At 41.8% G+C, this 11,499-nt stretch overlaps 1 protein-coding gene across 1 annotated transcript in view; it reads left to right on the forward strand.

Annotated features, from left to right (window-relative positions):
* The window catches only part of PDZRN4 (PDZ domain containing ring finger 4), a 392,096-nt gene that overhangs the window by 325,680 nt on the left and 54,917 nt on the right, over window positions 1-11,499 (forward strand). Inside the window, exons 4-5 of the mRNA XM_014521705.2 lie at window positions 3,504-3,757; window positions 6,288-6,390. Coding sequence (XP_014377191.1) covers window positions 3,504-3,757; window positions 6,288-6,390 — 357 coding nt within the window. The remainder of the gene's footprint in view (window positions 1-3,503; window positions 3,758-6,287; window positions 6,391-11,499) is intronic.

Genomic DNA, 11,499 nt, shown 5'->3' on the forward strand with positions numbered 1-11,499 from the left:
AGAGCTATCCCCAAGATTGTCCCTACCTCTGGTAGGTAGGATATCCCGGTCCCTATTGAAGAAAACAGAGGCAAAGAAACTGTTAAAAATATCAGTTTTCTTGTCTGGCGTGGCCACAAGATTACTGTTTGTGTCTTGCAGGGGCCCTACATTGCCTGCTGCCCTCTTCTTGCTCCCAATGTACTTGAAAAAGGACTTGTTGTCCTTAATCATGGACGCTAGCCTGAGTTCCATCTCTGCCTTAGCCTTCCTAATAGCCCTCCTACACTCCCGGGCCGAGGGGGAGTACTCCTGCTTGGTGATAGTTCCTCCCTTCCACTGGTTGCATGCCTCCCTTTTAGTCCTCAGGCATTGCTGAATGCCCTTGCTGAGCCAAGGGGGTTTCTGAGCACTCTTACCCGCCTTGCTTCTCTCAGGGACTGTTATCCTTTGGGCCTGGAGGATCGCCCCCTTAAGGTACGACCATCCCTCGTGGGCTCCCATCTCCTCTACCTTCTGGGCCCTTAGTGCCTCCCCCACTAGTCTCCTAAGCTCATTGAAGTTGGCCCTTCTGAAGTCAAGGACTTTAGCCTTGGTGTGAGCCCTAGACGCCCTGCATTGGATACTAAAATCCAGCAGGTGATGATCGCTATTGCCCAGGTGGTCAAGGACCTGCAGTCCCCTCACCAGGTCATCCCCCTTGGCCAGGACCAGGTTCAGCAAGGTGGTACCCCTAGTGGAGCTGTGCACTTCCTGGATAAGGTGAAGGTCTTGTAATACAGCCAGTAATTCATACTACTATGAAACATAGCATGTATTTCCAGACATAGACTTGTAATGGGGAATCTTGAATGTGTTAACCTGAGACCTTTATAAACATCAAAACTATTTAGACAAGAGGATGAGAAGTTAGGAAAACCTGCTTTACATATTAAAGGTAGACTAGGGACATGAGGGGTGAACGTTATGCTAAGGACTTACATGACATTCTGAAGTGACAGTTGTAAGCCCCCCCACTTTAAATGGGGAAATCTCACATACAGAAGTAGGGGCCAATATAACTCTATGTCCCTGAAAGGAAAAAGGAATTAGAGTGGTGAAACTCAGCAGTGGCTAAAATATCCAGATCTAAAGCATTACTAAGAACTGTTTTTGTTAGATTAAACTGACATTTTAGTTTTTCAACTTATTCAGCAGTACCTCACAGTCAAAGATTATTGTTTTCCTTGATTGTCTTATCTGTGTGTCCAAAGATGGCCAATGAGGCCTATGTGGGATTGACAGACTCTAATGCAGCTTGGACATGTGTTTCTGCCCAATTCATGATTCTGATTCTTTGACCCTGGGGTTTGGAAGCATGCTCCATGCAGCATGGCACAGTTTCAGTTCACTAGGGGAAAAAAGCAGAAGTTATTCTACGAGTGTCCAAAGGTGATATTTGAGTAACTCAAGTAACTCCGGGTGGATTTACTTGGACGGAGTGAACATGTACAGTCTGTTGGTGCTTGGATATGCTTTTACATGGGCACAATTTCCTTTTTTTAAATTGTCCTGATTTTTGAGATTACAAAAAAAGGAAAAAGCAAAAACTAATCATGGGAAGTGACAATGTCTACAGTTTATTTGGCAAGAGTAGAAGCAAATGAAATGTAATGGTTGTAATGGAAAATGGTATGCCACCTTAACAATATGTGTTTCTATTGCTGTGTCGATAACACACTCAAAAATGACCTAAGTGATCGTATAAATGATCTGCCATTAAATGAACTTGTTGGAGGAGCTGAAAAATATTTGTATGGTGAAAGGTGAAGGTTCATATCAACACAAGCAGTCAAGGAGGTTGTAAAATAAAGCAGGAGACTGGGATTAATACCCTTCAGCTCATCTTATATTTTACAACAAAAACCTATCTTCTACCATGTCACAGTGTAAATTAGATCACATCAAGCCTCCCTTGGCTAATAGCAATTTAATGACATTCAGCAATATTTTCCTGATTTCTGAATGTGACCACAATAAAGTTTTCTGTAGGGTAATATAATAAATTCCAGGTCATATGTTCTGTCTTTGACTGCCACTGCCCAATTCACCCATTTTTTTAACATATTATTTTTGAAAATTCACCTCCAGACAGGTGTACACTTAGGAATTTAACAACCCACAGATTTTGTAGCAATCTACATTACACCACAAACACCAAGAACTAGAATCTGTTTCACGTTATGGGTCCAGATGGGATTATCCAGCTGCCTAACTCCTCTTCTTAGCACTTGCACACAGTTTGGAATTCTGTTCCAGGTACAGACCTCCAAGCATCTGCACAACTACTATGCATGCTCAGTAAGGTATTGTCTGGCCAGGCAGATACTCCACGCTATATGCTCACTTGGGTATGCATATAAGTCTGGAAATAGTAGCTGGCAAAAACTCATCCAAGGGTTAGGTGCCCTTCCATTATTTGTCCGAATAAGCTTGTGGTTTGTAACTGGGAACTCAGATTCTAATGCCCAGCCCCTTACACAGTGGGGGATTAAACCTACATTTCCTACTTCCCAGCACAGTGCTGGACCCCCTAGATCACAGGTTAGGCATTATCCAGAATACTCTCCAAATCCTCTCCTTTTAGTTGTCCTTCTAGGCAGCCTCAGACATGAAATGAGGAAGAAGAGAAAAAGCTACTGTGAGTATGGCTCAGTGGGATGCGTTTCTCAACAGGAGAGGCCCCAGAGACCTTTGCTTTCAGAAAGCTCTCACTGCTCTCCCATCTGTTTTGGCCAATACATAGTAAATGCAGTAGCTCAGTTTTAAGAAGATCTTTGGTAAGGGGACTGGAAAATGCTCAACCTGTAGTCTGGTGGCAGCAACAGATTGAGGAATGGAGTAAGGCAGTGTTCAACACGCTTTTTGGCTATCCCACAGATGCACAGTGAGCTCTGAGTTCATCACCTGAACTGTGGCAAGGGCAGAGCCCCTGCTTTCATGCAGCTCTGGAGCCCAGAGGGTTAATGCTGCTGCTCTTTCATCTTTCCCTCCTTCCCCCTCCCTGCTGAATTCAGCAGCAGATTAGGGCTAGGGACAGAAGTTAGACATAAACCAGTTTAAGTTATCAGAAACTTGTTTAAACCTGTAACCAAACATAAGTTCAGTGCACATAAACCAGTTTCAAAATGGCCAAAATTGTTTTAAGATAAATGCTGGGTGAATGTAGTGCCAGACTTAACTGATTTGGGTCAAACTGGTTTATGCAACTCCTGTACCAGACCCCTTCCTGGTTTAAATTAAACCAGAGTCCTCCAGCATCCCAGCATTTTCTGAGCCCTGGGCTTTCAGCAAAGACCAAAGAAGTTATTTTCCTACCCAGTCCTTATGTCATCTGTTGCATGAATTGTCACAGAGGACAGTAAACATCAGAATATGATTTAATATACTTTACAAATAATTTATAGAATATGTTTTATGTTTCTATTATTATAAAATACTTTGTATTCTGACTACTAATTGTATAATATTCTCTTTTCCATTAGGTCAATGGGAAGGACCTCTCCAAGGCCACACACGAAGAGGCAGTGGAAGCTTTTCGCAATGCCAGGGAGCCAATTGTAGTTCAGGTTTTACGGAGAGCACCCATTAATAAAGCACATAGTTGCCCACAGGATGTGCAGCTTGTGGATGCTAGCACCCAGACTGACATCACCTTCGAGCACATTATGGCTCTGGCCAAGCTTAGGCCATCCACACCTCCAGTACCTGATATCTGCCCTTTTTTACTTTCAGACAGGTATGATTTACGTTTTTCTCCCATTTTTCCAGTCAGTGTCAGATACTATCTTTAGTAAAATTTGGTACAGTAAAGCTCTGTTATCTGGCATCCGCCAGGAATGGGGGATGCCAGTTAATCAGATATGCCAGTTAATCAAATGTGCACCATCTGGTGTTCTCCCCGGCGTCAGTGTACCGGGGGACAGAAAGGGGGGCCCCGCTCAGGCTGCTTTGCCCTGGGTCATGGTCCGAAGAAGTGGCAAAGAAAAACTCAGCTCACGGTGGCGAAACGGGAAGTCCCCTGGAAGTCGTACTTCCGGTTTTGCTTTTGACGCGTCCCTTGGATGCCAGTTAATAGAATTTTCCGGCTAATAAAGTGCCGGTTAACACAGTTTTTGCTGTATTTGTTTCAAAGAGATTTTTTGCTACCAAAGAATTAGTTGCAGTGTTAGTACCACAGTTCTCTGGAAAATGCCACTGGAGCATTTTCATCTTATTCTATACAACACTTACTGTTAGCCACTGCTCTAGACTGGCCTAGAGCAGTGTCTGTTTCAGTCCTGAACTTCACTCATAGACTAGAGGAACCCAGTTCTGATTATTTCATACTCATAGTTATTCTTTTAAAAAAAAAGACTTCATACTAATCGAATCCTAGTTAGGGAGAAAGCCAAAAGGTTCATAAAATTTGATAAAGAATTGTTTTGTTGTTATTGCATACATCATTACCATCATCATTATTATTACTATTTATGTCTCACAAAAGAGGAAGCAAGGAAACTAATGAAAGTTCGCTTTCTTACAGCAAAACTGTACTGAAAGTATAGATATTATTAAACCTAGAATCTCACCTGCTAAATAGCAAACAAAATGTAATAAATTATTAGTAAAATCTCTACCTGAAACTTACTGGATTTAAATGTTGGCCTAGAATAGTTACGCTAAAATAGGAATCCATCCTATCTATGCTAATCTCATGAGGTTCAATAAGGACAAATGCAAAGTCCTGCATATAGGGTGGAACAATCCTATGCAGTGGTACAGGCTGGAAACCGATTAGCTAAGCAGCAGGTCAGCAGAAAAAGACCTGGGGATTATAGTGGACAATAAGCTGAATATAAGCCAAAACTTGTGAAGTGCCCTTGTTGGGAAGAAAGCTAACAGCATAGTAGGCTGCATTAGTAGGAGTGTTGCCAATAGATCAAGGAAAATGATTCTTCTCCTCTATTTGGCACTGGTGAGGCCACATCTGGAGTACCATGTCCACTTTTGGGCCCTCCACTGTAGAAAGGATGTGGCCAAATTGGAGAGAGTCCAGCAGAAGGCACCAAAAATGGTTCAGAGGCTGGGGCACATGACTTCTGAAGAGGGGCTGAGGGAACTGGGCTTATTTAGTCTGGAAAAGAGAAGACTCAGGTGGGGATTTAATAACAGCCTTCAGCTACCTGAAGGGTGGTTCCACAGAGGATGGAGCTAGACTGTTCTCAGTGGTGACAGATGACAGAACAAGGAGCAATGGTCTCAAGTTGCAGCAAGGGAAGTTTAGGTTAGATGTTAGGAAAAACTATCTTACTGGGAGAGTAGTAAAGTGCTGGAACAGGCTACCCGGAGAGGTTGTGGACTCTCCATCCTTGGCAGTTTTTAAGACCTAGCTAAACAAAGCCTTGGCTGGGATGATCTAGTTGGGAATGATCCTAATTTGAGCAGGAGGTTGAACTAGATGATCTCCAAGGTCCCTTCCAACCCTAATTTTCTGTGATTCGTCCTCTATACTCTATCCTCACCTCCATGAGTTACTGCAATAGTTTGTCACTTATTCCCTTCCACCTTAGTCCTGCACTGTGCTACAGGCAAAACTGCAGTGATACTACAGTGTTCCCCTTGAAGGCCCCGTATTCTGTGGGCCTCCAAGAAGCACAGCTGCAGACTCTACATCATTTTTCCACCTCTCACAAGCACACAGACACAAAGCTCTGTGTAGGTTTTATCCAACCAATGCAAATGTTTTCTTTGTTGATGCTTTGAAGAATATCGTTACATTTACCTATTGACTCTTCCTAGAGAAGGGTATAGAGTGCATGTTACTTCACTTAAGATTGCACATATTTGAGACTTCAGTTAAGGGATTTAAGGTGGTAAAATGGTAATAAGGAGAGTGTTGTTCTAATCTGAAGTGTGTTTTTGGGTGCACATAGACATAGTCTTCGTACCTACAGCTTAGGTACGTTTAACTAGGAGAAATCACAGATATTTTAATCATTGAAGCACGTTGCCAAAAACAACGTTCTGCTTCAATCACTTTTCAGAAATAATCATGTATACATCTGACAAAAGGTATTTAGTCGCTGAACCCAACAAGATGTAGTTAACTGGTCTCTGTGCATTTGAAAGAATCCCAGATCCTTCCTAGTTCCATTTTCTTGGACTGTCAGATAATTCCAAAAAGAATTTCAGAGATGAGAAAACTACAGAGAAAATTTTTTTTATCATTTTTAATTTGAAAAACTATTGTCTCATCTATTTCCGTTGTACTGCTTTGTTTCACATAGCTGCCATTCGCTTCACCCAGTGGAGCATGAATTTTACGAAGGTAACGACTATCTTTCCAGCCTGCCTGCTGATGCAGATAGAACAGAAGACTTTGAGTATGAGGTAAGATGACTGGCATACTGCAGCATTTCTTTTTACATTTACAGATCTTGTATTTGCACTGCTGATAACCAACTGCTGCGAAAAAAATACTAGCAGGGGTGCTCATTTAAAACAAAAAAATAAAGAAGCAAGCTCTGCCATCACATATACCTATTCAATATCCCAGACTTCAGTAAAGTGTATGGTTATAAATGAAAGCAAGATTTTGCTATACATGCCTAATTATGAGTTCAGAAAGCTTATTACACACATATCATGGTTGTGCAATGGAAATTGTAGTTGAACTTCTCTGCTTTTGCAGTTTTGACACTTTAAAGAAAGCCTTTCCTAAATCAAAAAACTGTTACTAGAAGCTTAATTGGTTTTTCTTCTCATTTTCAGAATTAATTGACTTTTTTTCTACCACCTAAGAGTGCAGTCTTGCAGATGCTTAGGCACATGCTTCAATGTATGAGAGATCAGGCTCTGACTTTGAAATTGGGTATAATTTCTGTAACTTGTTTGTTAATATTTGAAGTTGTAAGGATTGAATTTACAACAAATTGTGCTCTGTACTATTTATAACTATGTACTTGTACATTCATTATACACTTTAATGACAGGAGTGAAGGTTTTTTGAGTGACTGAAAAACTGTAATGTGTATCTTCTCAAAATGATAACTTGTCATTTGTAATGTTGCCCTTCATTAGATTTGAATTTCACAGTTTAACTATTCTTCTTATTTGTCAGTCATTAGCTTTTCATCCTTCCTATGATACAGTGGTAAAATGTTTCTAGTAGAAACCATAAACAGCACATGGTATTTTTTATTATTAAATTATATTCAGCTTTTGCATAACCTTATAGAGTTTAGTCTTTTCAATAACATGTATATAAATTATTCAGTAGCTTACATGAAAGTATGAAAATATCCTTTCCTAATATTTGCTCTCCTTTAATAGTACATAATAATTTTCTAAAGGTTTCAGATTACTGTTTGATATTTAGAAATTAAATGGATGGGGAAGCTTTGGTAAACAAGCACAGAGTCCACTTTTATTTTGTCCTTTAACAGTTAAGATATTCTCATACAAGTTCAGCAAATGTTCTTGTTACCCCCTTAAAACCGAGGAAATCCGAAGTTCCTCCCCAAGGAAATTGAAAAATCAAATAACATCTACTTGGTGAACCTCACTCAGAACAAACAAACTCTTATTTGAACTCTTCAAAAATCATTGTTGGGGATTAGTGAAATCATTATTTCCTCCAATTGCCCTTCAGAGTAGTTTCCAATAATGAAAGTGTCTCTCATCTTAAGTTTGGTTTTGCTTCTATGGGGCTTATATAATTTCAAATTCTTTGTTGAATGTGTTTATTTGCCCTGCTGCTGCCTTATAGCTGAGAGAGACTATTTGTTTATTAAGGTTTAGATAAATTAATAAAATAGCTGGTTAGCAAAAATACATAATAAAAATTTTAATTTTTATAAAAATTAAAGATTTTTCCCGCATTTAATCAGAATATCAGTGAGATATTAAAATGCAGACAGATCTTACATTTATATAGAGTCTACCACAGTGGAATCATGTCCTCTTTATGACCATTATTAATCCATAATAATAGCCGGCATAAGTATTATGACAGTGGTAAATGCTCAGGCAGGTTCTCAGTTGCCTGTAATCTCTACTAATCACACCATTGTAGTCATTAATTTACTGTCAGCTGTGATTCACTTGCCCCAGGCAAACTCACTGAGTGACTGAAATAAAGAATATTTCACATGAAATTTAAATAGGAAAGTTGTCTGGCCTCTACAGAGAAGAATTTCTTCTTCAAAACTTGGAACTTTTGCGGTAGAAATGCCTGTATCTTCCACCCTGTAGCTAATGAGCCTCCCAACACAAAAGACAGCCCCTATTTTTAAATGTATATATTAGTATAATGGGTTGTGAATTGTGAGCAAAGAAAATATTTCTTGTTGTTTGATTCTGCATATGTTCAGGGAAACATGCCTTTTTACTTTCTTTGTAAATAAACAGAATTGTATTAAAGATACTGGACTTTATTAGCAGTTTTTCCTAATAATGGAAAACTGTAGGACTCTGAATGTTGGCCAATAAGTTGTGTCAAAAAGAGAAAACTGGTGTCAGGAGATGAATGTGATTCTCAAATACTGAATGGCTGTACCTGATGAACCAAGATGTCAGAAATAATGGAAGCATTCATGGAAGTCAGAAGTAGCCAAGAGCGTTTGAAATAATACCTAAAAAAAGAGCTGAGGATTTCACAAAAGAAATTGGACCAAAGCATAAAGTAGCTGGAAACTATTTCTAAAGGGAGCTAGAATAGCATCTGGAATTTTTTCCAGGAAAGACAGAGGGATTTCATAGATTTCATAGACATTAGGGCTGGAAGGGACCTCGTAAGATCATTGGGTCCAGCCCCCTGCCCAAGGGGCAGAAAGTCAGCTAGGGTCAAAGGATCCCAGCAAGGTAAGCATCCAAATGGTTCTGGAAAGTGTCCAGAGTAGGTGCTTGCAGCACCTCTGCAGGGAGCCTGTTCCAGGCCTTGGCGGCTTAGACAGTAAAGAAGTTTTTCCTTGTGTCCAGCCTAAAACGGTCTTGCAGGAGTTTGTTTTATTCACATTGCCAGCTGCGGTATCGCCTTGGTGGCTCATATTCATCTTGTGGTCAATCATGCCCCCCAAGTCTCTTCTGGTCCTGGTGCTAGCGAGTGTAGCATTGCCAAGCCTATAAGTGTGATGCAGGTTTTTATTCCTGAGGTGGAGCACCTTGCATTTCTCTGTATTGAATGCCATCAGGTTTTCATCCGCCCACCTTGCAAGCCTATTAAGGTCGGCCTGGATCACCAGCCTATCCTTAAGTGTGAGCACTCTTCCCCAAAGTTTGGTGTTGTCAGTGAACTTGGCTAGTCCACTTTTGACACCAGTTTTCAGATCATTTCTTAAGAGATTAAAGAGTACAGGTCCAAGAACAGAGCCTTGGGGGACGGCACTAGTCACTGAGTGCCGTGTTGATTCAGTTCTGTCAGCTACCACCCTCTGGGTCTTACTTTGGAACCAGTTCCCCAGCCATCGGACTGTGGAGTAGTCAAGGCTTCAGTTGCCCAATTTTTCCATGAGGACATCATGGGACACCAGGTCAAAGGCTTTTTAAAGTCCAAATATATGACATCAACCTCTTCCCTTTAGTCCAGGTAATACGTCCCCTGGTCATAGAAGGAAATGAGATTGGTCAAGCAAGACCTACCCGCAACAAACCCATGCTGGCTATCCCCCAGAATGTTGCCTTTTGTTAGCTTGTCAAGAATGGGTTCTTTGATATTTTTTTCCAAAATATTCCCAGGGATTGAGGTCAAACTGATTGGCCTGTAGTTTCCTGGGTCTTCTTTCCTCCCTTTCTTGAAGATGGGCACCACATTGGCCCTCTTCCTGTCTTCAGGTATTTCACCCGAGTGCCACGAGTTCTCGAATATCCTCACCAGTGGCTGTGCTATGATGTCTGCCGGTTCCTTTTGCACTCTAGGATGCAACCTATCTGGACCAGCTGATTTATGGGGTTCCAGCCTCTCAAGATGCTCCCTCACAAGATCCATGCCATTGATGGGCATATATTCATCCTTACCCTGGTCATCCTGCATCATGTTAGACAGGGTAGTCCCTTTGGCCTGGTGAAAAACCAACTTAAAGTAATCATTAAGCAGATTGGCTTTTTCCTGAGTGTTGCCAGTGTTGGTTTAGCAGGGGTCCAATTTTGCCCTTGTTTTTCTTTTGACTCCCTACATATCTAAAGAAGGACTTTTTATTGTCCTTAATTCGCATAGCCAGATAGAGTTCAGTTGCAGCCTTGGCTTTTCTAATTCGCTCCCTGCAGGTGTGGACCAGTACAGTATACTCCTCCTTAGTGATGTTTCCTTTCTTCCATCCTTTATACTCCTCTCTTTTTAGATGTAGGAGATCCATGAGTTCCCCGTTGAGCCAATGGGGTTGTTGAGCCCTTTTACGACCTTTCCTACGGGTTGGGATGGACTCCCCTTGTGCTTCTAGGATCAATTCCTTAAGGAGCAACTACTCATCCTGAACTCCCCTCCCTGTGAAATCATGGCCTCTCAGGGCCTCAAGAACAAGCCTCCTGGGCTTATGAAAGTTAGCTTTCCTAAAGTCAAAGTCTGCTGCATTGCTGGCTGATTTGCCAGCTTTGTGATGGATGGTGAAAATGATCAGCTCATGGTCACTGTCACCCAGGTTCCCTTTGATTCATAGGTTGCTGATTAGATCACCCCCTTTGGCCAGTACCAGGTCCAACAGTGCCTTTCCTCTTGTTGGCCCATAAACTTCTTGAGACAGGCAGATCTCATCCACGCATGTAAGGAAGCTTTGTGACCAATTGGATTTGGCCAAGTGCTCATCCCATGAGATGTCCAGGTAGTTAAAATTGCCCATCATGACCATGCACTGAGAGCGTGCAGCCTCAGCCAGCTCCCTGATAAATTCTTGGTCAAGCACATGTTCCTGGTTTGGTGGTCTGTAGTAGACTTCTACCATTGTATCCCCTTCACTATGTTCCCCTTGTATTCTAACCCAAAGGGTCTCCAGTTATCCTCCTTGGGTGCCAGTCTCAGCTTGTAGGGACGTGTAGCTCTCCTTCACATAGAGAGCTGCACCTCCGCCCCTTTTTTCAGCACAATCTCTCCTGTACAGGTTATAGCCATTTATACCAGTAGTCCAGTCATAGGTGGAGTCCCACCAGGTCTCTGTGATCCCTATGAGATTGTAGTAGTTTTTGTTAGCAGAAGGACCAGTTCTTCCTGTTTATTCCCCAAACTCCTAGCATTAGTGTGCAGGCAGGTCAGTGTGCTGTTGGAGGCCCTAGGCTTCCTTATACTTCAAGGAAGCCCCTAGGCTTCCTTGATACCTTCAAGTCAGCCAGATACCTTCAAGTCAGCCGGCCCTGACAATCTTCACCCCAGGGTACTCAAGGAGCTGGCGAGCATCATAGCCCAGCCTCTAGCGCGGATCTTTGAAAACTCTTGGCGCTCTGGTGTAGTGCCCAAAGACTGGAAGAAGGCCAATGTGGTGCCTATCTTCAAGAAAGGGAGGAAAGTGGATC

The sequence above is a fragment of the Alligator sinensis genome, unplaced genomic scaffold (genome assembly GCF_000455745.1).
Source record: "Alligator sinensis unplaced genomic scaffold, ASM45574v1 scaffold147_1, whole genome shotgun sequence".
Taxonomy (NCBI): Eukaryota; Metazoa; Chordata; order Crocodylia; family Alligatoridae; genus Alligator; species Alligator sinensis.